A 23024-nucleotide genomic window follows, 5' to 3' on the forward strand; every position below is an offset into this window, starting at 1 on the left:
GAAGCAGAAAAGTGTTTTTTTTTAAATCTTTTTTTCACTTCTCTCTCTGCTCACAACTGCTCTGAACGCCACGCTAACTCCAACAGATACGTTCAGGGCGGTTGCAGCAGGAACGGATGTCAGGGAGAAGTGAAGACCACCATCACAGTCACTGACTAACCAATAGCGGCGATCGCGGAGGCGTAACCATCTTGATTGGTCCTGGCACATTGAGCTGTGACAGCCTGCAGTCGGAAACAGCAGCTATCCTGCTCATGAACACGCGCAGCGCGGGGGGCGCTGTGTTTCATGCCGGATGTACTATTAGATCATGGAGCGCGAACGATGCACTTACCATGACCTAATAGTACGCCCAGGAGCGGGAAGGGGTTATCCGGGTTTTCAACCTGTTCCGCAATCGGGAAGTGGTTCTCTCAAATGCAGTACAGACACGTCTCGGTGAGAATGTGGACTCGGAAGCTGAGCATGCGCCCATCACCACCAGCTGTCAGATGTACAGTACAGCTGACACCCTGCTGTAACGGCCAAATCTGAAAAAAAATCTGAAATTTCGCCACACTTTTTTGCGTCCTAAATCTACGCCGTTTACCGTGTGGTATAAATAACACAATAAGTTTATTCAGCGGGTTGTTACGATTGCAACGATACCAAATTTGTATAGTTTTTGTATGTTTTACTACTTTTACACACTAAAAACGCTTTTTTTTCAAAATTATTTGTTTTTGTGTCTCCATGTTTGAAGAGCCGTAACGTTTTTATTTTTTCGCCGATGCAGTTAAGTAATGTAATCTCTTTATAGTCGGGGTCGTTCCGGACGTGGCGATACCAAATATGTGTAACTTTATTTCGGTTTTTTTTTAATAGTAAAGCAGTTTGTAAGGGGATAAAGTGGGCTTCTCATTTTTTTTTTTCTAATTAACTTTATTAAACTTTTTTTTTTTTTACTTTTTTACTAGTCCCACTAGGGGACTTCACTATGCGATCCTTTGATCGCTATTATAATACACTGCAATACTTTTGTATTGCAGTGTATTACTGCCTGTCCGTTTAAAACAGACAGGCATATGCTAGGTCATGCCTGCGGCATGATCTAGCAGGCATTCATTACAGGCAGACATGGGGGCCTTTATTAGGACCCCGGCTGCCATGGGAGACAGACACTCGGCGATCTTATCGCCGGGTGTCGGTGGGATGAGAGGGAGCTCCCTCCCTCTCTCCAAAACCACTCAGATGCGGTGCTCGCTATTGAGCACCGCATCGGAGGGGTTAAACGGGTGGGATCGATGGGACGCTCCCATCCCTCAGCTACCTCTGGCAGCTGAGAGCAGGGAGATTTGACAGCTCCCTGCTCTGTTTACTTATTCCGATGCCGCGACGTAAAAAGTCTATGGCATCGGAATAAGGCCCGTTAGTTACCGACGTAAAAAGACTATGGGCCGGTCACTAACGGGTTAAAGAGGCTCTGTCACCAGATTATCAAATCCCTATCTCCTATTGAATGTGATTGGCGCTGCAATGTAGAAAACAGCAAAGTATTTAGGTTTTTTTTTAAAACGATAATTTTTGCCCAAGTTATGAGCAATTTTAGATTTATGCAAATGAGCTTTTCAATGGACAACGGGGCGTGTTTTCTCGTTTTACCAACTGGGCGTGTATTGTGTTTTTACCAACTGGGCGTTGCGAATAGAAGTGTATGACGCGGACAAATCAGCGTCATACACTTCTCATCGTTCCCACCCAGCTTCTTTCACTGCAGACACACAGCGTGACGTCACCCACAGGTCCTTCAACCTTGGCGTCGGACGAGAGAAGACACATCGGCTCCAGGCGTCCGAGAGGGTACAGTTGAATCTGCAGCAACATCACCGTGTACAGGTAAGAATAGTAAACTCCCTAGAGACGAGCATATTACCCTCTCGGACGCCTGGAGCCGATGTATCTTTTCTCGTCCGACGCCAAGGTTGAAGGACCTGTGGGTGAAGTCACGCTGTGTGTCTGCAGTGAAAGAAGCTGGGTGGGAACGATGAGAAGTGTATGACGCTGATTTGTCAGCGTCATACACTTCTATTCACAAAGCCCAGTTGGTAAAACCAGTAAACACGCCCAGTTGGTAAAACGAGAAAACACGCCCAGTTGGTAAAACGAGAAAACACGCCCAGTTGTCCATTGAAAAGTGCATTTGCATAAATCTAAAATTGCTCATAACTTGGGAAAAAATGATTGTTTTTCAAAAAAAACAAAAAACTTTGCTGTTATCTACATTGCAGCGCCGATCACATTCAATAGGAGATAGGGATTTTGTAATCTGGTGACAGAGCCTCTAATGTATCGACCAAATTTTACCACTAAGGCTTCATTCACATCTGCGTTGGGGTCCCGTTCTGACGTTCCGTCTGAGTGGGACCCTAAACAGACACAAACAGAAACAGCAGAGGTTTCCGTTTCCATAACTATTGATTTCAATGGTGACTGATCCGGTGCCCATGGCTTCCGTTTGTCTCTGTTGTGCACCGGACACGTCGTTTTGCCGGAAGCAATAGCGTAGTTTTGCTGGAAGTCATAGCATAGTAGACTATGCTATTGCTTCCGTAAAAACGACAGGTCCGGTGCACAACAGAGACAAACGTAAACCATGGGTACTGGATCCGTCGAAACGGAAACCTCTGGTTTCCGTTTGTGTCTGATCAGGGTCCCGTTCTGACGAAAAGCTCAGACGGAACGTCAGAACGGGACCCCAACGCATATGTGAACGAAGCCTAACAAAGTACAATGTGTCACGGGAAAACAATCTCAGAATCACTTCGATAAATAAAAGCACTACAAAAAGTTATAACCACAAAGTGGCATGTCAGATTGGAAAAATTAGGCTCTATCAGCAAGGTCAAAACTGGCTGCAGCGGAAAAGGGTTAAAATTGATGGCCTATCCTTGGAAAACTCCATCAATATTAGATCAGTGGGGGTCCGACCCTCGCCACCCCTGCCGTTCAGCTGTTTGAAGGGGCACCGAGCACCGCAGCCCCTTCATTGTTACATTTGCAGCGGCTGTGCAAGGTATTGCTCCACTGGGAGAGGCCATCAATTTTAGAAACCCGGATACCCCTTTAACTCCCTCTGATCCCTTTCTCCTATGGTTTGAACGTCAGCAAGAAGATGGGACATATGGAAGTGACACAAGACTGCAGGAGCAGACTACAACACTGAATTGTTTGTAGTCTGTAAACACATTTCTTGATATACCCAAATATTTATTTTTCTTGTTTTTGCTGGACACATATGGGCTCTATTTTAGAACAATAAGAAAATATAAGGTCTTTCTTATGGATGACCCAGTTAAGGTAAAAGCCAAAATTAGCCTATGTTCACACAGAGTTTTTGGACACTTGACGCGAAAACCGCGCCGCAAAAATCTTCAAAAACGGCCAGAAAATGCTACCCATTGATTTCACACCGGTGAACTTTCAGTCCTCTTAAAATGGCTTCTCGCTCTCCTCAAACCAACTGACCCCAACTGCCTATTCAAAATCCCTTCCCACTCCGTCTCCCTAGCAACCAGCAGATATTACAAGTCTGTCCTCTCTAGTCAGGCTCCTCATCTACGCTATGGCTGTTCGGCCCGAACTACGTTTAATACACAATCAAATAACCCCTAAAAACTAGTCATTCTATACTGTCCATCTTGTCTGCTTACACCATACATTGATCTATACATACGTGTATATACGTATTATTATTACCAATTACGTTTTCTATTTACAAATAACCAAACAGGACACGAAAGCCAACTTGTGTTAACCCTTTAGTCTAGTCAGTAACTACATCTCAAAGTAATTTGAACGTTGTTTTTTCGTCACATGTTGTACTTTATTTAGGTGGTAAAAGTAGATGGAATGTACAATATTTTGTAAAAATTAATATTTCTCCCTATTTTTAACTGCAATATGTAACATGTACATACCTACTGTACCCTTTCTGAAATATAAATATTTCCATCTCTACTTTATTTTGGCAGCACTTATGAAAAAAACCCAAAAAAAAACATTTTTGAATTTACAAATTTATTAAGAATTTTATCATTCTTGTTTTCCTGCACCAAGCCAGGTTTTCAGTGGCTCATATTTGTCAGAATGATGGAAACCCTCATGAATGACCCCATTTTGAAAACTACACCCCTTCAGGTATTTATTAAGGGGTGATGTAAGTATTTTGACACCACAGTTCTCTTTGTAAGAATTCACGCAAAGCAGGCGTTGAATATAAATGTACATTTTTTTCACAAATGTATAGCTTTAAAGACCGTTTTTTCTACAAATCTAACAAAAGAATGAAGAAACACACTCCAAAATCTATCACTCCGTTTCTCCGGTGTTCAAAAATACCCCATTGCGGGCCTAATGCGCTTCCTGGACACACGGCAGGGCCCAACAGTTAGGGTATGTGCACACGATAACTGCATTTACGTCTGAAATTACGGAGCTGGTTTCAGGAGAAAACTGCTCCTGAATTTCAGACGTAATTGCATGTACTCGCGTTTTGCGGGGCGTCCATTACGGACGTAATTTGGAGCGGTCCTTCATTGGAGTCCATGAAAAACTGCTTCAATTACGTCCCTAGAAGTGTCCTACACTTCTTTGACGAGGCTGTTACTTTACGCGCCGTCTTTTGGCAGCGACGCGTAAAATTACAGGTCGTCGGCACAGTACATCGGCAAACCCATTGAAATGAATGGGCAGATGTTTTCCGACGTATTGGAGCAGTGTTTTCAGACGTAATTCGAGGCGTAAAACGCCTCCATTACGCCTGAAAATAGGTCGTGTGAACCCAGCCTTAGGGAGCACCTGGAGGCTTTCAGGACTCATATTACTTGAAAATGTTTTAGGCCCCACTGTACCTCTGGAGAGGCTTTGAGCTGCCAGAACGATAGAAACTCCCCATAAACGACCCCATTTAGAAAACTAGACCCCTTAAGGTATTTATCTAGGGAAGTAGTGAGCATGCTGAAAGCAAAATTGTTTTAAAGAAGGAATTTAGTTTTCTTCAAATTTGTAATACATTTTCACATGAAATGGGAAAAAAACCTTTAAAATCTGCTAATGTGTTAGACAAATGGCGCATTCTTCTCTTTGGGGGTCAAAGAAGAAAAGCGACGCTACGTTCTCATAAGGGAGGCATGTGCCTAAAAATGCATTTGACTGTCCATATGACTATGTCTTGCTAACAAAGCAGTTGTCCCACATTTGTGTACCTCTGATGCCGTTGTGACCAACATTCTGGTCTTATATATATATATATATATTATAGCGGAAAAAATAAAAAAACTGTACTGGAGTGTAGGGTGATATATAAAAAAAAAAAAAAAAAAAATAGAGGAAACGTATCCAACTATGCAAACTTTAGTTTAATCACAAGATGATAAACAGCTATAGGGCTATGACGACTAGTTATTTTTCATAGTGACTGCTCATACAACGTCTCTTTAGCCCCATTAATCTCTATAAAAGGGACAAAAGTGCCAAGCGACGTGGTACACCATAACAGGCCCAATTTTGGCAGATGTGCCAATTGTCTCTGGGTAGCCTGGGGGATTCATTTGGCCGTCTTTTCCTTCATAAATAAAAAAACCACCGATGTATCCTGGTTGTTTGTGCTTTCGCACACCTTATATGGTTTAACCCGTTAGTGACCGCCAATACGCCTTTTCACGGCGGCCACTAACGGGCTCTATTCTGATGCATATGCCTTTTTACGGCACTGCATCAGGATAAAATAAACAGAGCAGGGAGCGTCAAATCTCCCTGCTCTCAGCTGCTAGAGGCAGCTGAGGGCTGGGAGCGTCCTTGCTCTGCCGGGTGAGATCGATATTAGTATCGATCTCACCCGTTTAACCCTTCAGATGCGATGCGCAATAGCGAGCACCGCATCTGAGTGGTTTTGGAGAGAGGGACGGAGCTCCCTCTCTCTCCCACTGACACCCGGCTATACGATTGCCGAGTGTCTGTGTCTCCAATGGCAGCCGGGGGCCTAATAAAGGCCCCCAGGTCTGCCTGGAGCGAATGCCTGCTAGATCATGCCGGAGGCATGACCTAGCAGATGCCTGTCCGTTTTAAACGGACAGGCAGTAATACACTGCAATACAAAAGTATTGCAGTGTATTACAATAGCGATCGGAGAATCGCATATTAAAGTCCCCTAGTAGGACTAGTGAAAAAGTTAAAAAAGTTTCATAAAGATAATTTAAAAAAAATGAGAAAAAAAATGAAAAACCCAGCTTTTCCCCTTACAAAATGCTTTACTATTAAAAAAACAAAATAAAGTAAAAAAAAGTTACACATATTTTGTTTCGCCGCGTCCGTAACGACCCCGACTATAAATCTATTACATTATTTAACCCGTACGGTGAACGCCGTAAAAAATTTAATACAAAACTATGGAAAAATTGCTGTTTTCTGTGAATCCTGACTTTAAAAAAAATGATAAAAAGTGATCAAAAAGTCGCATCTACTCCAAAATAGTACCAATAAAAACTACAAGTCTTCCCGCAAAAAAAAGCCCTCATACAACCGCATCGGCGAAAAAATAAAAACGTTACGGCTCTTCAAATACGGAGACGCAAAAACAAATAATTTTGAAAAAAAAATGCGTTTTTACTGTGTAAAAGTAGTAAAACATACAAAAACTATACAAATTTGGTATCGTTGCAATCGTAACAACCCGCTGAAAAAAGTTAGTGTTATTTATATCACACAGTAAACGCCGTTGATTTAAGACGCGAAAAAGAGTGGTGAAATTTCAGGTTTTTTTCTATTCCCCCCGAAAAAATTGTAAAAGTTAATCAATAAATAATATGTCCCCCAAAATGGTGCTATTAAAAAGTACAACTTGTCCCGCAAAAAACAAGACCTTATACAGCTATGTCGACGCAAAAATAAAAAGGTTATAGCTCTTGGAATGCGACGATGGAAAAACGTAAAAAATGGCTTGGTCATTAAGGTTTAAAATAGGCTGGTCATTAAGGGGTTAACACCATATTTGGCACGTTTGGAGGGAATGAACTGCCGGAATGAAAGACGGCCTTTATAGCTCATCAGGGATTCATCCAGCGATACAATTTGATCTGGGATGTAAGATTTAAAGAGGCTCTGTCATCAGATTTTGCAACCCCTATCTGCTATTGCAGCAGATCGGCGCTGCAATGTAGATTACAGTAACTTTTTTATTTTTAAAAAACGAGCATTTTTGGCCAAGTTATGACCATTTTTGTATTTATGCAAATGAGGCTTGCAAAAGTACAACTGGGCGTGTTGAAAAGTAAAAGTACAACTGGGCGTGTATTATGTGTGTACATCGGGGCGTGTTTACTACTTTTACTAGCTGGGCGTTGTGTATAGAAGTATCATCCACTTCTCTTCACAACGCCCAGCTTCTGGCAGTGCAGACACAGCCGTGTTCTCGAGAGATCACGCTGTGTCGTCACTCACAGGTCCTGCATCGTGTCGGCCACATCGGCAGGAAGTGAGCGACGTCACAGCGTGATCTCTCGAGAACACGCTGTGTGTCTGCACTGCCAGAAGCTGGGCGTTCTGAAGGGAAGTGGATGATACTTCTCGTCAGAACGCCCAGCTAGTAAAAGTAGTAAAAACGCCCCGATGTACGCACATAATACACACCCACTTGGACTTTTGCGAGCCTCATTTGCATAAATACAAAAATGGACATAACTTGGCCAAAAATGCTCGTTTTTTAAAAATAAAAACGTTACTGTAATCTACATTGCAGTGCCTATCTGCTGCAATAGCAGATAGGGGTTACAAAAATCTGGTGACAGAGCCTCTTTAAGAAAGGAAATTCAATTTATTAAGGTGATCATAGCCTGGGTCATGTCTTTGGGGGACTTGGGAGTCATCTGTAAAATGCATGAAACACATTATTGATTCATATCTGTGTCAGGACATAACTGCTGCAAATACAGGGGTAGCGTGGACAGCTCTTGATGCCCAGTAGGAGCGGATAGTTGGTTTTTTGACCAACACCATATTTAGAGTTTTGCCTAAAAAAAAAGAAAAAAAATTACGTTCAGGGACACTAGTGGGGTTCTATGACGAGTACACGGATGTTGGTTTCGGAGCAATAAATGGTCCTGCATGGATATATGTCTGTTGGACAATTAACTCCAGGACTTGGTCACCGACTAATATGTGGAAAAGCCACAAGGGGTATAATTAGCAACAACCACTTTCATTCCTGGGGTTGCTGACAGTTGTGGTACCTGGGGGGAAAGGAAATTGTGGGATCCCAGAACACGGGAGGGAGTGCAACCCTAGGCCCTGCATCTGGGGATTCCACAGTGATGACAGATTCCACCATAGGGCTATGGGGTCCAGAGGTAGAAGTAGAACTTGAGTCGTCACTGTCTGAAAAGAGTTCTACCTCTGAAGCAGAGTTGGTATCACTACCTGAACTGCCGGAATACAGCAAGGTGTACGCTTGCTCCACAGTGAACATTCTCTGAGCCATTAGGTATAACTTTCAACAACAACAAATATTAAACCTGTAACAATCAGGCCACTAACTATTTAAGGTTTTTTTCAAACTTAGGAGGGGGGGGGGGGGGGGAAATAATAAAAAAAAAAAAAAAAAAAAAAAAAAAAAGATACCCTGCCTATCACTAGGTAAATAAATCAATTCATAAAACCAGCACACAAAAAAAAAAAAATACAGAAAACTGGCTAACAGGTAAATAACCGGACATTACCAGAAAACTTACTGACCGCTTGTGCTCACAATAGGGATGAGGGGGCACAAATGGGGTGATCAGGGAGCACAGACTTGAAAAGTAGCTGCGTGCACAGGGTTTAAGCGCCTCCCAGGGACGCTATCTTATGCCAAAGTGCTGCCGTGAAAAGACGGCACTCTGGCGAAAGTACCCCTTAACCCCTTAATGACCAGCCTATTTTAGACCTTAATGACCAAGCCATTTTTTACGTTTTTCCATCTTCGCATTCCAAGAGCTATAACTCTTTCATTTTTGCGTCGACATAGCTGTATAAGGTCTTGTTTTTTGCGGGACAAGTTGATTGTACTTTTCAATAGCACCATTTTGGGGGACATATTATTTGTTGATTAACTTTTATTAACTTTTTTGGGGGGGGGGGGAATAGAAAAAAAAACCTGAAATTTCGCCATGCTTTTTCGCGTCTTAAATCTATGCCATTTACCGTGTGATATAAATAACACAATAACTTTATTCAGCGGGTTGTTACGATTGCAACCATACCATAAATTTGTATCGTTTTTGTATGTTTTACTACTTTTACACAGTAAAAACGCTTTTTTTTTCAAAATTATTTGTTTTTGTGTCTCCATGTTTGAAGAGCCGTAACGTTTTTATTGTTCCGCCGATGCAGTTGTATGAGGGCTTTTTTTTTTTGCGGGAAGACTTGTCGTTTTTATTGGTACCATTTTGGAGTAGATGCCACTTTTTGATCACTTTTTATAGCATTTTTTTTAAGTCAGGATCCACAGAAAACAGCAATTTTTCCATAGTTTTTTATTCAATTTTTTACGGCGTTCACCGTGCGGGTTAAATAATGTCATAGATTTATAGTCGGGGTCGTTACGGACGCGGCGATACCAAATATGCGTAACTTTAATTTATTTTGGTTTTTTAATAGTGAAGGAATTTGTAAGGGGAAAAGGGGGGTTTTTCATTTTTTTTCAAATTTTTTTTTAAATTAAACTTTATGAAACTTTTTTACTAGTCCCACTAGGGGACTATAATATGCGATTCTTCGATCGCTATTATAATACACTGCAATACTTCTGTATTGCAGTGTATTACTGCCTGTCCGTTTAAAACGGGCAGGCATCTGCTAGGTCATGCCAGAGGCATGATCTAGCAGGCATTCATGACAGGCAGACCTGGGGGCCTTTATTAGGCCCCCGGCTGCCATAGAAGACAGACACTCGGCGATCTTATCGCCGGGTGTCGGTGGGAGAGAGAGGGAGCTCCGTCCCGCTCTCCAAAACCACTCAGATGCGGTGCTCGCTATTGCGCACCGCATCTGAGGGGTTAAACATGTGAGATCTATACTTATATCGATCTCACACGGCAGAGCAGGGACGCCCCCAGCCCTCAGCTACCTCTGGCAGCTGAGAGCAGGGAGATTTGACGGCTCCCTGCTCTGTTTACTCATCCTAATGCAGTGCCGTAAAAAGGCATATGCATCAGAATAAAGCCCGTTAGTGGCCGCCGTTAAAAGGCGTATTGGCGGTCACTAACGGGTTAATGGCTGCCATGAAAACACGTATAGGCTGTCATTAAGGGGTTAAAAATACCATAGAATGTACTGGGAAACTGAAAATAAAAGTTCTTTGTGGGGTGGAATAACAAAAAAAAAATTGTGATTGTCATTTTTTCTTGCGTTTCGTTTTTACATCTTTCACTGTGCGGTAAAAACGTCAACTTAAAGAGGCTCTGTCACCAGATTTTGCAACCCCTATCTGCTATTGCAGCAGATAGGCGCTGCAATGTAGATTACAGTAACGTTTTTATTTTTAAAAAACGAGCATTTTTGGCCAAGTTATGACCATTTTTGTATTTATGCAAATGAGGCTTGCAAAAGTTCAAGTGGGCGTGTTTAAAGTAAAAGTCCAACTGGGCGTGTATTATGTGCGTACATCGGGGCGTTTTTACTACTTTTACTAGCTGGGCGTTCTGACGAGAAGTATCATCCACTTCCCTTCAGAACGCCCAGCTTCTGGCAGTGCAGACACACAGCGTGTTCTCGAGAGATCACGCTGTGACGTCGCTCACTTCCTGCCCCAGGTCCTGCATCGGCACCAGAGGCTACATTTGATTCTGCAGCAGCATCAGCGTTTGCAGGTAAGTAGCTACATCGACTTACCTGCAAACGCCGATGCTGCTGCAGAATCATCTGTAGCCTCTGGTGCCGATGTGTCCTCGCTCGTCCGACACGATGCAGGACCTGTGAGTGACGACACAGCGTGATCTCTCGAGAACACGGCTGTGTCTGCACTGCCAGAAGCTGGGCGTTCTGAAGAGAAGTGGATGATACTTCTCGTCAGAACGCCCAGCTAGTAAAAGAAGTAAACACGCCCAGATGTAACACACATAATACACGCCCAGTTGGACTTTTACTTTAAACACGCCCACTTGGACTTTTGCAAGCCTCATTTGCATAAATACAAATATGGTCATAACTTGGCCAAAAATGCTCGTTTTTTAAAAATAAAAACGTTACTGTAATCTACATTGCAGCACCTATCTGCTGCAATAGCAGATAGGGGTTGCAAAATCTGGTGACAGAGCCTCTTTAAACTTTATTCTGCTGGTCAATACGATTACAGTGATACCAAATTTATATAGTTTTAATTATAATTTAATTTATAGTTTAATTTTTCAAAGAAAAATACTACTTGTTAGGGAAAAAAAAAAAATAGTTTTGTGTCACCACATTTTGAAAGCAAGAACTTTTTAATTTTTCGGTTTATGGATCAGTGTGAGGGCTTGCTTTTTGAGGGACGAGCTGTTTTTTTGATGGATACAAATTTTATCACTTTTTATTAAATGGTTTTGAGCGCTAAGGTGACCAAAAAAACAACGATTCCGCAGTTTTAAATGTTTTGTTACGGCGTTCACTGTGCGAGTTAAATAATGTTCAATTGTAATAGTTTGAACTTTTACGGATGGGGCGATACCAATTTTGTTTATTTTTTTACATTACTTTAGAGCAGGGGTCTCATCTGCGGCCCGCGGGACACAGAGCCGCTAGTATCGGCTCTGCTCCGAGACTCTGGAATTCCCTGACATCGCTGTCCATATATGAACAGCGATGTCTGGGGCTTCCCCAGAGCCGGAGTCCCAAGCAGAGCGCTGGTGTCGGCTCTGCTCCGGGACTCTGTGGAACTCCCTGACATCGCTGTCCACATATGAACAGCGATGTCTGGGGCTTCCCCAAGCCCCAGAGCCGGAGTCCCGAGCAGAGCGCTGGTGTCAGCTCTGCTCCAGGACTCTGTCCATATATGGGCAGCGATGTCAGGGAATTCCACAGTGTGTCAGGGTCTTGCCCAGAGCGGAGCAGAGCGCTGGTGTTGGCTCTGCTCCAGGTCTCTGTGGAATTCCCCGACATCGCTGTCCACATATGAACAGCGATGTCTGGGGCTTCCCCAGAGCCCCGAGCAGAGCGCTGGTGTCAGCTCTGCTCCAGGACTCTGTGGAATTCCCTGACATCGCTGCCCATATATGGACAGTGTGTTAGGGTCTTGCCCAGAGCGGAGCGCTGGTGTCGGCTCTGCTCCGGGAATCTGTGGAATTCCCTGACATCGCTGCCCATAACTGGACAGTGTGTCAGGGTCTTGCCCAGAGCGGAGCAGAGCGCTGGTGTCGGCTCTGCTCCGGGACTCTGTGGAATTCCCTGACATCGCTGTCCACATATGAACAGCGATGTCTGGGGCTTCCCCAGAGCCGGAGTCCCGAGCAGAGCGCTGGTGTCGGCTCTGCTCCGGGACTCTGTGGAATTCCCTGACATCGCTGTCCACATATGAACAGCGATGTCTGGGGCTTCCCCAAGCCCCAGAGCCGGAGTCCCGAGCAGAGCGCTGGTGTCAGCTCTGCTCCGGGACTCTGGAATTCCCTAACATCGCTGCCCATATATGGACAGTGTGTCAAGGTCTTGCCCAGAGCGGAGCAGAGCGCTGGTGTCGGCTCTGCTCCTGGACTCTGGAATTCCCTGACATCGCTGTCCACATATGAACAGCGATGTCTGGGGCTTCCCCTCCCAAGATATAGAATAAAAAGTGATCAAAAAGTCGCATTTTCCCCTAAAATGGTACCAATAAAAACTACAACCCGTCCCGCAAAAAACAAGACCTCCCACAGCTTTTTTGACGAAAAAATAAAAAAAGTTACGACTCAGAATAGCGTGTCCCAAAAAATAAATTATTTTATAGAAACTTAATTTTATTGTGCAAACACTGCAAAACGTAAAAAAAAAACTATACACATATGGTATCGGCGTAATCGTACCGACCGGCAGAATAAATTAAAACGTAATTTATTGCGCACGGTGAACGCTGTAATAAATAAAGAATTTAAAGCGCAAAAATTGCTGTTTTTTGGTCACCTTAGCTCTAAAAAAGATCCTGAGGGGCCAAAATGCTCACTATACCTCTAGAAAAATTCCTTGAGGAGTGTAGATTCCAAAATAGGGTGACTTTTGGGGGGTTTCCACTGTTTTGGTCCCTCCGGGGCGTTGCAAACCCGACATGGCACTGAAAACCAATCCAGCAAAATCTGCGCTCCAAAATCCTAAAGCTCCCTCCCTCCTGAGCCTTGCTGTGGGTCCAAACATCAGTTTAAGACCACATATGGGGTATTGCCGTAATCGGGAGAAATTGCTTTACAAATGTTGGGCGGCTTTTTCTCCTTTATTCCACAGAAAAATAGGTGATTTTCTTCTTCACAGACTAATTCCACTAAATTCTGCAAAAAAACTGTGGGGTCAAAATGCTAACTATACCTCTAGAAAAATGCCTTGAGGGGTGTAGTTTCCAAAATGGGGTCACTTTTTAGGTACCACAAGACCTCCTCAAACCAGACATGGTGCCTAAAATATATTCCTAAAAAAATGAGGCCCCAAAATCCACTTGGTGCTCCTTTGCTTCTGAGGCCGGTGTTTCAGTCCATTAGGACACTAGGGCCCCATGTTGGATATTTCTAAAATCTGCAGAATCTGGGCAATAAATATTGAGTTGCATTTCTCTGGTAAAACCTTCTGTGTTACAGATCTTTTTTTTATTACAAATGAATTTCGGCAAAAAAAAATGAAATTTGTAAATTTCACCTCTAGTTTGCCTTAATTCCTGTTGAAACGCCTAAAGGGTTAAAATACTTTCTGAATGTGGTTTTCAATACCTTGAGGGGTGCAGTTTTAAAAATGGGGTGATTTATGGGGACTTTCTAATATATAAGGCCCTCAAAGCCACTTCAGAACTGAACTGGTCCCTGAAAAAATAGCCTTTTGAAATTTTATTGAAAATATGAGAAATTGCTGCTAAAGTTCTAAGCCTCGTAACGTCCTAGAAAAATAAAAAGGACATTCAAAAAACTATGCAAACATAAAGTAGACATATGGGGGATGTTAACTAGTAACTATTTTGTGTGGGATAACTATCTGTTTCACAAGCAAATACATTTAAATTTAGAAAAATGCTAATTTTTGCTAAAATGTTACGTTTTTCACAAATAAATATTGAATTTATCGACCACATTTTTTCACTAACAAAGTACAATATGTCACGATAAAACAATCTCAGAATCGCTTAGATAGGTAATAGCGTTCCGGAGTTATTAGCACATAAAGTGACACGTCAGATTTGAAAAAATCATCTGTGTCCACAAGGCCAAAACAGGCTGTGTCCTAAAGGGGTTAAAATGTAAAATGTAAACACAAATACCTTCATATTTGATTCGACAATGAACTGGAGTCTGAAGTTCATGAAGTTGTCCTATAAAAAAGGGGGAAAAAAAAATGCTATGTTACATTCTTAGGAGAGATCACCAGTCACAATTTCTCTAAACATACTAAAATAAAAAGGCAGCTCCACATTATACATCTGACATGTATTGGTTTGAATTTGGAAAACAGAGAACACAAAAAGTAAGACATAATATCAAGGCCCTTTACTACAACCTCTGTATTTACCTAGGAAGGCAAAAATTTCAGGAATTCTGTAGTGGATCCTTGGGCTAAACTGCCAAAACACACTCAATTTTTCTGGTAACTACATCAATAAACGCTTCTAAAAATGCTAGCATTACTAAAATGTAAGATGTGTTTATTAGGGTGTTTTCTAGTGGCGTTTTTAATTTAGTGTCATTTTGTACGTGCTTTTTTTTTCTGGCGTTTTTTAAGTCCTATAGAGAAACCTATGGAAAAAATGCTAGACCCAAAGAATGCGGAGTTTGAAAAAAATAATAAAACAAAAGCACTGACCACAAAATGGCTATAGACTTTAATGTAACAGCTGGCCGGACTAAAAAACGCTGCAATAAAAGTAATTACAAACATAGCAAAACGTGTGTAAATCCAGCCTAAAGCTTATATTGGGTAAGTTCATAAATAGTACTTCTGTAATATAACATGATTGAGAGTTGAAACAATTTGGGCTAGTCCACACGTGGCGTAAATATTCCGAATATGCATTCAGATGCAGAAAATTCGTAGCACAATTCAGTAGCAGAAGAGTGGATGAGATTTCAAGAAATCTCATCCACACACTGCATACGTGATATGTGGAGATTCCGCACACAAATTCACCTGAGGTGTGGTTGTTTTTTTTTTAAGCCACAGCATGTCAATTGTGTTTGTGGAATCGTGGGTAGTTTGTTGCAGGTTTTCCCCATTGACTTCAATGGGGATCTACAACATGCAACAAACAGTCAAGTGTTGCGACTTTTGCGGTGGAATCGCAACGATTATGCCACAAAAAACGCAACTTAGAAAAAAAAAATCCCTTATACCTATTTGACATTTTGCAGGCCAGCCTCCTGGGATGACATTTCATCCCGTGTGACCGTTGCAGCCATTCACAGGCTGTAGCGGCAGTCACATGAGATGAAACATCATCCCAGGAAGCCGGCCTCGATGACGTTTCATCCCATGTGACCGCTGCTGCAGCTTATCACAGGCTGCAGCAACACAATTTGGTGCGGTTTTTCGCCCGGAGTTCCCCATGTACCTTTACGCAGCGTATATGCCCCGTGTGTACGTAGCCTTTAAGTGATTCCTAGTGACAGAGTACATATCAGCCTGTGTCCACATTCTAATGCAAGGATACAGGGTGCCAAGAACTGCTCGAAAACATCTAATGTGTGAAATTTGTAATTCCCTGCAGGTTAACACATCATTTCCACTTGTGATATTATATATTAACTCTTTAGCAAATGGTCACCTTTTCGAATAATGCATTCTAACAGCACTCTTAGGGTATGTTCACACGATGAGAGGCATTTACGTGTGAAAAGACAGACTGTTAACAGCTGCCTCGTTTCACACGTAAATGCTCCTCCTCGCATTTTGCGAGCCGTCTGAGACGCTCGTAAATCTTGAGCTGTGCTTCATTGAGTTCAATGAAGAACAGCTCAAATTACGTGGCAAAGAAGTGCCCTGCACTTCTTTGCCAAGGCAGTCCATTTACGCGTCGTCGTTTGACAGCTGTCAAACGACGACGCGTAAATTACAGGTCGTCTGCACAATACGTCGGCAAACCCATTCAAATGAATGGGCAGATGTTTGCCGACGTATTGTAGCCCTATTTTCAGGCGTAAAACGAGGCATAATACGCCTCGTTTACGCCTGAAAATAGGTCGTGTGAACCCAGCCTTACGGTGTTTACCGTGCAGTAAAAACTACATGTTCGCTTTAGCCTACGGGTCAATACTATTACTGCGATACAAAATGTATATAATTTTTTAATATGTTTCACTACTTCTACAAGGAAAAAACAAGTAACTGTATTTTACTTTTTTTTAATTTTATACCAGAGATCATTGGATTGCTTACACAATATACTGCAATACTAATCTTGATTGTAAAACTACGATCTACTAACCTCCTAGGACTTAATAGGAGCACAAAGATGGCAGACCTGGGAGCTGTCATTACAACCATAGCCACCCCGCAATCGCCTTGAGGGAAAGTGGGACATCAGAGCGGGCCACCCCCGTTTTTTACTGCTAAGATGTCACAGTCGCTATTGACCACAGCATCTAAGAGGTTAAACGAGCAGGATACTGCACATTGCAGTGAAGCGCTTAACCCAGAGCGGGCTAAGCCCCCCTGCTACATGGCTGCGTTGACTCTGGACTTCATATAACACAGTGCACCAACAACAGATGACATGGCTCCCCAAACCATCACTGACTGTGGAAACTTCACAATGGACCGCAAGCAACTTGGATTGAGTGCCTTTCATCTGAAAACAGGACTTTGGACCACTGAGCAAGTGTTGGTCCGCTGTGTTATATCAAGTCCAGAGTCAACTCAGGAAATTTTAGAGCACTTCATGCTTCCCTCTGGTGATAAGCTTTATGGAGATGCCGATTTCATTTTCCAGCAGGACTTGGCATCTGCCCACACTGCCAAAAGTACCAATACCTGGTTTAACAACCACAGTATCACTGTACTTGATTGGCCAGCAAACTCGCCTGACCTAAACCCCATAGAGAATCTATAGGGTATTGTCAAGAGGAAGATGAGACACCAGACCCAACAATGCAGATGAAGGCCGCTATCAAAGCAACCTGGGCTTCCATAACACCTCAGCAGTGCCACAGGCTGATCGCCTCCATGCCACGCCGCATTGATTCAGTAATTCATGAAAAAGGTGCCCCAAACCAAGTAGTGAGGGCATATACTGTACATACTTTTCAGTAGGCCAATATTTCGGTATTAAAAATCATTTTTGAAATTGGGCTTATATAATATTCTAATTTTCTGCGACACTAAATTTTGGGTTTTCATTAACGGTTAGCCATAATCATCAACATTAAATGAAAAAAATGCTAGAAATAGATCAGGGTGTGTAATTAATCTATATTATATAGGAGTTTCACTTTTTAATTTGAATTACTGAAATAAATTAACTTTTTGATGATATTCTAATTCATTGAGAAGGACTAGTATATGTATAATATATATAGCGTATTTTTCGGACTATAAGACGCCGTTTTTAGCAAGAATAAATCTCGCTAAAAAGTCCCTGCGTCTTATAGTCGGTAGTCAAGGGAACCGGCTGCACCGGTCCCCCTGACCGTTTCTTACTTAACCCCTTTCCGACCCGTGATGTGCCGGCACATCATGGTGCGGGGAGAGGACGATGTATGGAGCGGGCTCATGCTCTGGGCACGCTCCATACACTGCAGATATCAGCTGTGTTTTACAGCTGACACGCTGCCCTAACTGCCACGTACAGCGATGGCGCTGTTCCTGGCCGTTTAGTTAAATGCCACGGTCAATAGCGACCGTGGCATTTATAGTGGTTTTCCAATGAAGGACATTGATGACATATCCACAGGATATTCCAAAAGAAATAGTAGGACAACAGCACACGTCTCCAAAGCTTCAAAGTGGTTTTTATTGTCAGGACATCCACAGTCGACAGGCAACATTTCGACCCATAGTGAGTGAGCGGCACGGTGAGCGCCGTAAAAAATAAAGAATTTAAAACTCCCAAATCACTGTTTTTTGTTGGTCACACTTTCTTTTAAAAAAACAATTAATTGAAAGTGATCAAAAAGTTGTATGTACCAAAAAAATGGTACCGATAAAACTACAGCTCATCCCGCAAAAACAAAAAAAGTTCTTGCTCTCGGAATGTGGTGAAACATAAACAGGTTTTTTTTTTTTAACAAAGTTTTTACTTTGTAAAAGTAGTAAAATATATATTTAAAAAAACCTGTATAAATTTGGCATCACCTTAATAGTATTAAGTCTCAGAAAAAATTTAAAGTTGTCGTTTTTACCGCACGGTGAAAGCCGTAAAGACGAAACCCAAAAAACAATGGAGGAATTGCAGCTTTTTCCAATTTCAGCTTGCAAAGAATTTTATTTTCAGTTTCTCAGTACATTAAATGGTGTCACTAGAAACTACAACTCCTCCTGCAAAAAATAAGCCCACACACACCACTCGACTGACAGAAAAAGAAAAAAACTTTATGGCTCTTGGAAAGTATGGAGGGAAAAACGAAAAAGCAAAAAAATAGATCAGTCTTGAAAGGGTTAATTAATTTCTAATGAAGAGCCATTTATGACATGGGGTATTGCCGTACTAGGAAGAAAATTGCTTTACAAACGTTTGGGTGCTTTTTCTTCTTTAGCCTTTGTGAAAATAAAAAAATTCAACATTTTAGTAGTAAAAAATGTTAATATTCATTTTCACAGCCTAATTCTAATAAATTCTGCAAAAGACCTGTGGGATCTAAATGCTCACTATACACCTAGAGAGATTCTTTAAGTGGTGTCGTTTCCCAAACGGGGTCAGTTTTTGGGTGTTTCCAGTGTTTTGGTCCCTCAGGGGCTTCACAAATGCGACATGACATCCGAAAACCATTGCAGTAAAACTTGAGCTTCAAAAGCCAAATGGTGTTCCTTCCCTTCTGAACTTTGCCGTAGGTCCAAACAGCAGTTTATTACCACATATGGCGTATTGCAGTAATCGGGAGTAATTGCTTTTCAAATGTTGGGGTGTTTTTTCTCCTTTATTACTTGTAAAAATGTCTACGTTTTTTTCAGTAAAAAAGGAGATTTTCATCTTCACAGACTAAATCCAATGAATTCAGCAAAAAGTCCTGTGGGGTCTAAATGCTCACTACACCCCTTAAGGAATCTTTCTAGGAGTATAGTTTCCCAAATGAGGTCAGTTTTGGGGGGTTTCCACTATTTTGGTCCCTGCAGAGCGTTGCAAACGCGGCACTGCACTGCATACCAATTCAGCAAAACCTGCGCTCCAAAATCCAAATGGTGCTTATTACCACATATGGGGTATTGCCGTAAATCGGGAGAAATAGCTTTCCAAGTTTTGGGGTGCTTTTTATTCTTCATTCCTTGTGAAAATGTCAATGTTTTTTCAGAAAAAAAGTAGATTTAAATTTTTTGACTAATTCCAATAAATATAGCAGAAGACCTATGGGGTCAAGATGCTAACTATACCCCTAGATAAATTCCTTGTGGTGTGGAGTTTCCAAAACAGTCTCACTTTTAGGGAATTTCCACAAGACTTCTTCAAACCTGACATGGTGCCTAAAATATATTCTAAAAAAAAAGGAGGCCCCAAAATCCTCTAGGTGCTTCTTTTGATTCTGAGGCCTGTGTTTCAGTCCATTAGCGCAATAGGGCCACATGTCGTATATTTCTAAAAACAGCAAAATCTGGGCAATAAATATTGGAGTTGCGTTTTGTCTGGCAAAACCTTCTGTGTTACAGAAAAAAAAATGTATTACAAATGAATTTTGGAAAAAAAAAATATGACATTTGTAAATTTCCCCTCGAACTTTGCTTTAATTCCTGTAAAACACCTAAAGGCTTAAGAAACTTTCTGCATGCTGTTTTGAATACTTTGAGGGGTGCAGTTTTTAAAATGGGTTGATTTATGGAGTCTATCGCGTATATAAGGTCCCCAAAGCCACTTCAGAACTTAACTGGTCCTTGAAAAAAAGCCTTTTGAAATTTTCTTGAAAATGTGAGAAATTGCTGCTAAAGTTCTAAGGCCTCATGCACACTTCCATCACCGTTTTCACAGCAGTTTTTCACAGATCCGTGTGTCCGTGATTGGAACAGTGTGCTTCTCGTGTGTACTTAGTGTACACTTCCGTGTTTCAGTTTCCGAGAGTACAACGGCCGGGGTACGTATGAACTTATTTTTCTTAAAGGACCAGTGTCACGGGAATTTTTTTTTTTATATCAGTTTGCTTTTAGTGTTTAATTAAAAAAAAAAAAAAATTTATTTGTGTGTTTGTGTTTTACCTTTTTTTTATTTTTTCACTTTTTCTTGTCCATGGGGGGCTGCCATTTTTTTTCCCATCTCTGTATGTGTCGATTAACGACACATACAGACATGGAATACGGCACATACAGTCCCATAGTGAATGCGAACGGGGCCCGTTCCATCCACTATGCTGTACGCCGTCTGTGTGGGAACGGCGCATGCGCCGCTCCCACACAGTCCAAATTGAACTGTGCGACGTCCGGCGCCATTTTCTTGTGGACCGGAAGTCGCGGCCGGACAGTAAGATTACTACTTCCGGTCGTGGCTTCCGGACTTGTGCACTTGGAGCGGAGGTAGCAGACGGACCGGAGGGAGCGGCGGCGGCAGGAGCAGGTAAGTTAGGTCTGTGTATGTACGTGTTTTACTGTGTGTTTACTACTGTATGTTAACCTACTACACTGTGTTAGCTCAAAAAATGGCGACACACAGTGTAGGAGGTTTGACAGTTCAATCCCCTCGTTTCTCCCGGCACTAGCCAGGATAAAGGAGGGGGGATTCTGAGAGCTCACTAGAGCGAGTGAGTTTTCTCAAATTTTGCAGCATAAAGCAATGTGGTTGCTTTACCACATGCAATGCTGCAATTTTTGGAATTGCTCCATCTAGAGACCAGCGCTGGGAAATGTTAAATTAGAATCTAATTTATAATATTTCCTGACTCGTGAAAAAATTAAAAAAATTAGAACAATGTTTAATCACCTATACACGAACTGTTTAACTAAAAAAAACAAAAACATTTTTCTAGTGACACATTCCCTTTAATATCGCTGCGTTCCAGCACTGATCAGCAGCCTCTTCTCTCTATCTGTGCTGACAGAGAGAACGGGCTGCCGATTAGTGCAGTGCAGTACCTGTCTGTATGTATGTATGTATGTGTACCTCTGCCCGTCCGGCCGTTGCTAGGCAACGGCTCTGTCAAGCACAGGCGGCACACGGATGCCTTCCGTGTGCCTTCAGTTTTTTTTGACGGCCCCATTGACTTGCATGGGCCTCACAGTCACGGAATCTCGGACCAAAGTAGGACATGCTCTACTTTTGTAGGAACGGAGCAACAGGACCGTCAAAAAAAACTGAAGTGTGCATGGCCCCATTGAAATGAATGGGTCAGGGATGCTAGCCGTCTGAAAAACCATCTGAAGCCCAAGCCTTGTAACTTCGTAGAAAAATAAAAGAATGTTCAAAAAACTATGCAAACAAAGTAGACATATAGAACATGTGAAATAGTAAATATTTTGTGTGTAGGACCCATCAGTACCGCTGACCTGACTGATACAGGATTCAGCGCAAGATACAGCTGATCTGTTCACAGGATACATAGTACGGTTGAAAAAAAAAAAAAAAGACAAATTTCTATCAAGTTTAACCAAGGAATGGGAAAAATTTCTACACATAGGAGCGAATTATTTTTTTCGTCCTAGGAAATTATTTAAGCCTTTTTTTAAAGCCATCTCCTGTCCCTTCTGTGACGGCTCCTGCGGTAGACTATTCCATAGATTCACAGTTCTCACAGTAAAGAAGGCTTGTCGCCTCTGCAGATTGAATCTTTTTTTTCTCCAGACAGAGGGAGTGCCCCCTTGTTTTTTTAGGGGGTTTTACATGGAACAGGATTTCACCATATTTAAATATATTAATGGCACATACAAAAAATAAGTTCATCATGTCCCCCCCCCCCCCCCCCTTAGTCGTCTTTTTTTGATGGCTAAATAGGTTTAATTCTTTTAATCTTTCCTTATAACTTAGATTCTCCATGCCCCTTATTAGTATCGTTGCTCTTTTGTATTTTTTCCAACTCCAGAGCATCCTTTCTATGAACTGGAGCCCAGAACTGAACTGCATATTCTAGAGGAGGCCTCACTAATGCTTTGTAAAGTGGTATTATATCCCTGTCCCGTGAGTCCATGCCTCCTAATACACGACAATCTCTTACTGGCCTTTGAAGCAGCTGATTGACATTGCATGCTGTTATTTAGCTTATGATCTACAAGTACACCCAGATTCTTCACAACAAGTGACTCCCCCAGTGTAGCTCCCCCTAGGACATATGATGCATGCAGATTGTGGGTACCCAGATGCATAACTTTACATTTATCTACATTAAACCTCATTTGCCAAGTGGATGCCCAAACACTTAGAATGTTCAAATCAGCTTGCTATTTACGAACATCTTCTATAGACTGAACAATACTACAAAGCTTGGTGTCATCTGCAAAAATAGAAATAGTGCTATTAATCCCATCCTCTATATCATTAACCCCTTAAGGACGCAGCCACTTTTGGACCTTATGACAGCTTCATTTTTTAAATCTGACATGTGTCACTTTATGTGGTAATAACTCGGGAATGCTTTTACCTATCCAAGCGATTCTGAGATTGTTTTCTCGTGACATATTGTACTTTAAGTTAGTGAAAAGATTTGGTCGATATTCAATATTTTTGTGTGAAAAACACCAAAATTTAGAGAAAA

General features: G+C 41.9%; 1 protein-coding gene across 2 annotated transcripts in view; it reads right to left on the reverse strand.

The window, feature by feature from the left end:
* Nucleotides 1–23024, reverse strand: part of VEZF1 (vascular endothelial zinc finger 1) — a 98563-nt gene that overhangs the window by 19359 nt on the left and 56180 nt on the right. For both annotated transcript variants that reach the window (XM_075853481.1, XM_075853482.1), the window contains exon 5: nt 14474–14524. In XM_075853481.1, the coding sequence (XP_075709596.1) occupies nt 14474–14524 (51 nt within the window). The remainder of the gene's footprint in view (nt 1–14473; nt 14525–23024) is intronic.

The sequence above is a fragment of the Rhinoderma darwinii genome, chromosome 2, assembly GCF_050947455.1.
Source record: "Rhinoderma darwinii isolate aRhiDar2 chromosome 2, aRhiDar2.hap1, whole genome shotgun sequence".
Classification (NCBI taxonomy): domain Eukaryota; kingdom Metazoa; phylum Chordata; class Amphibia; order Anura; family Rhinodermatidae; genus Rhinoderma; species Rhinoderma darwinii.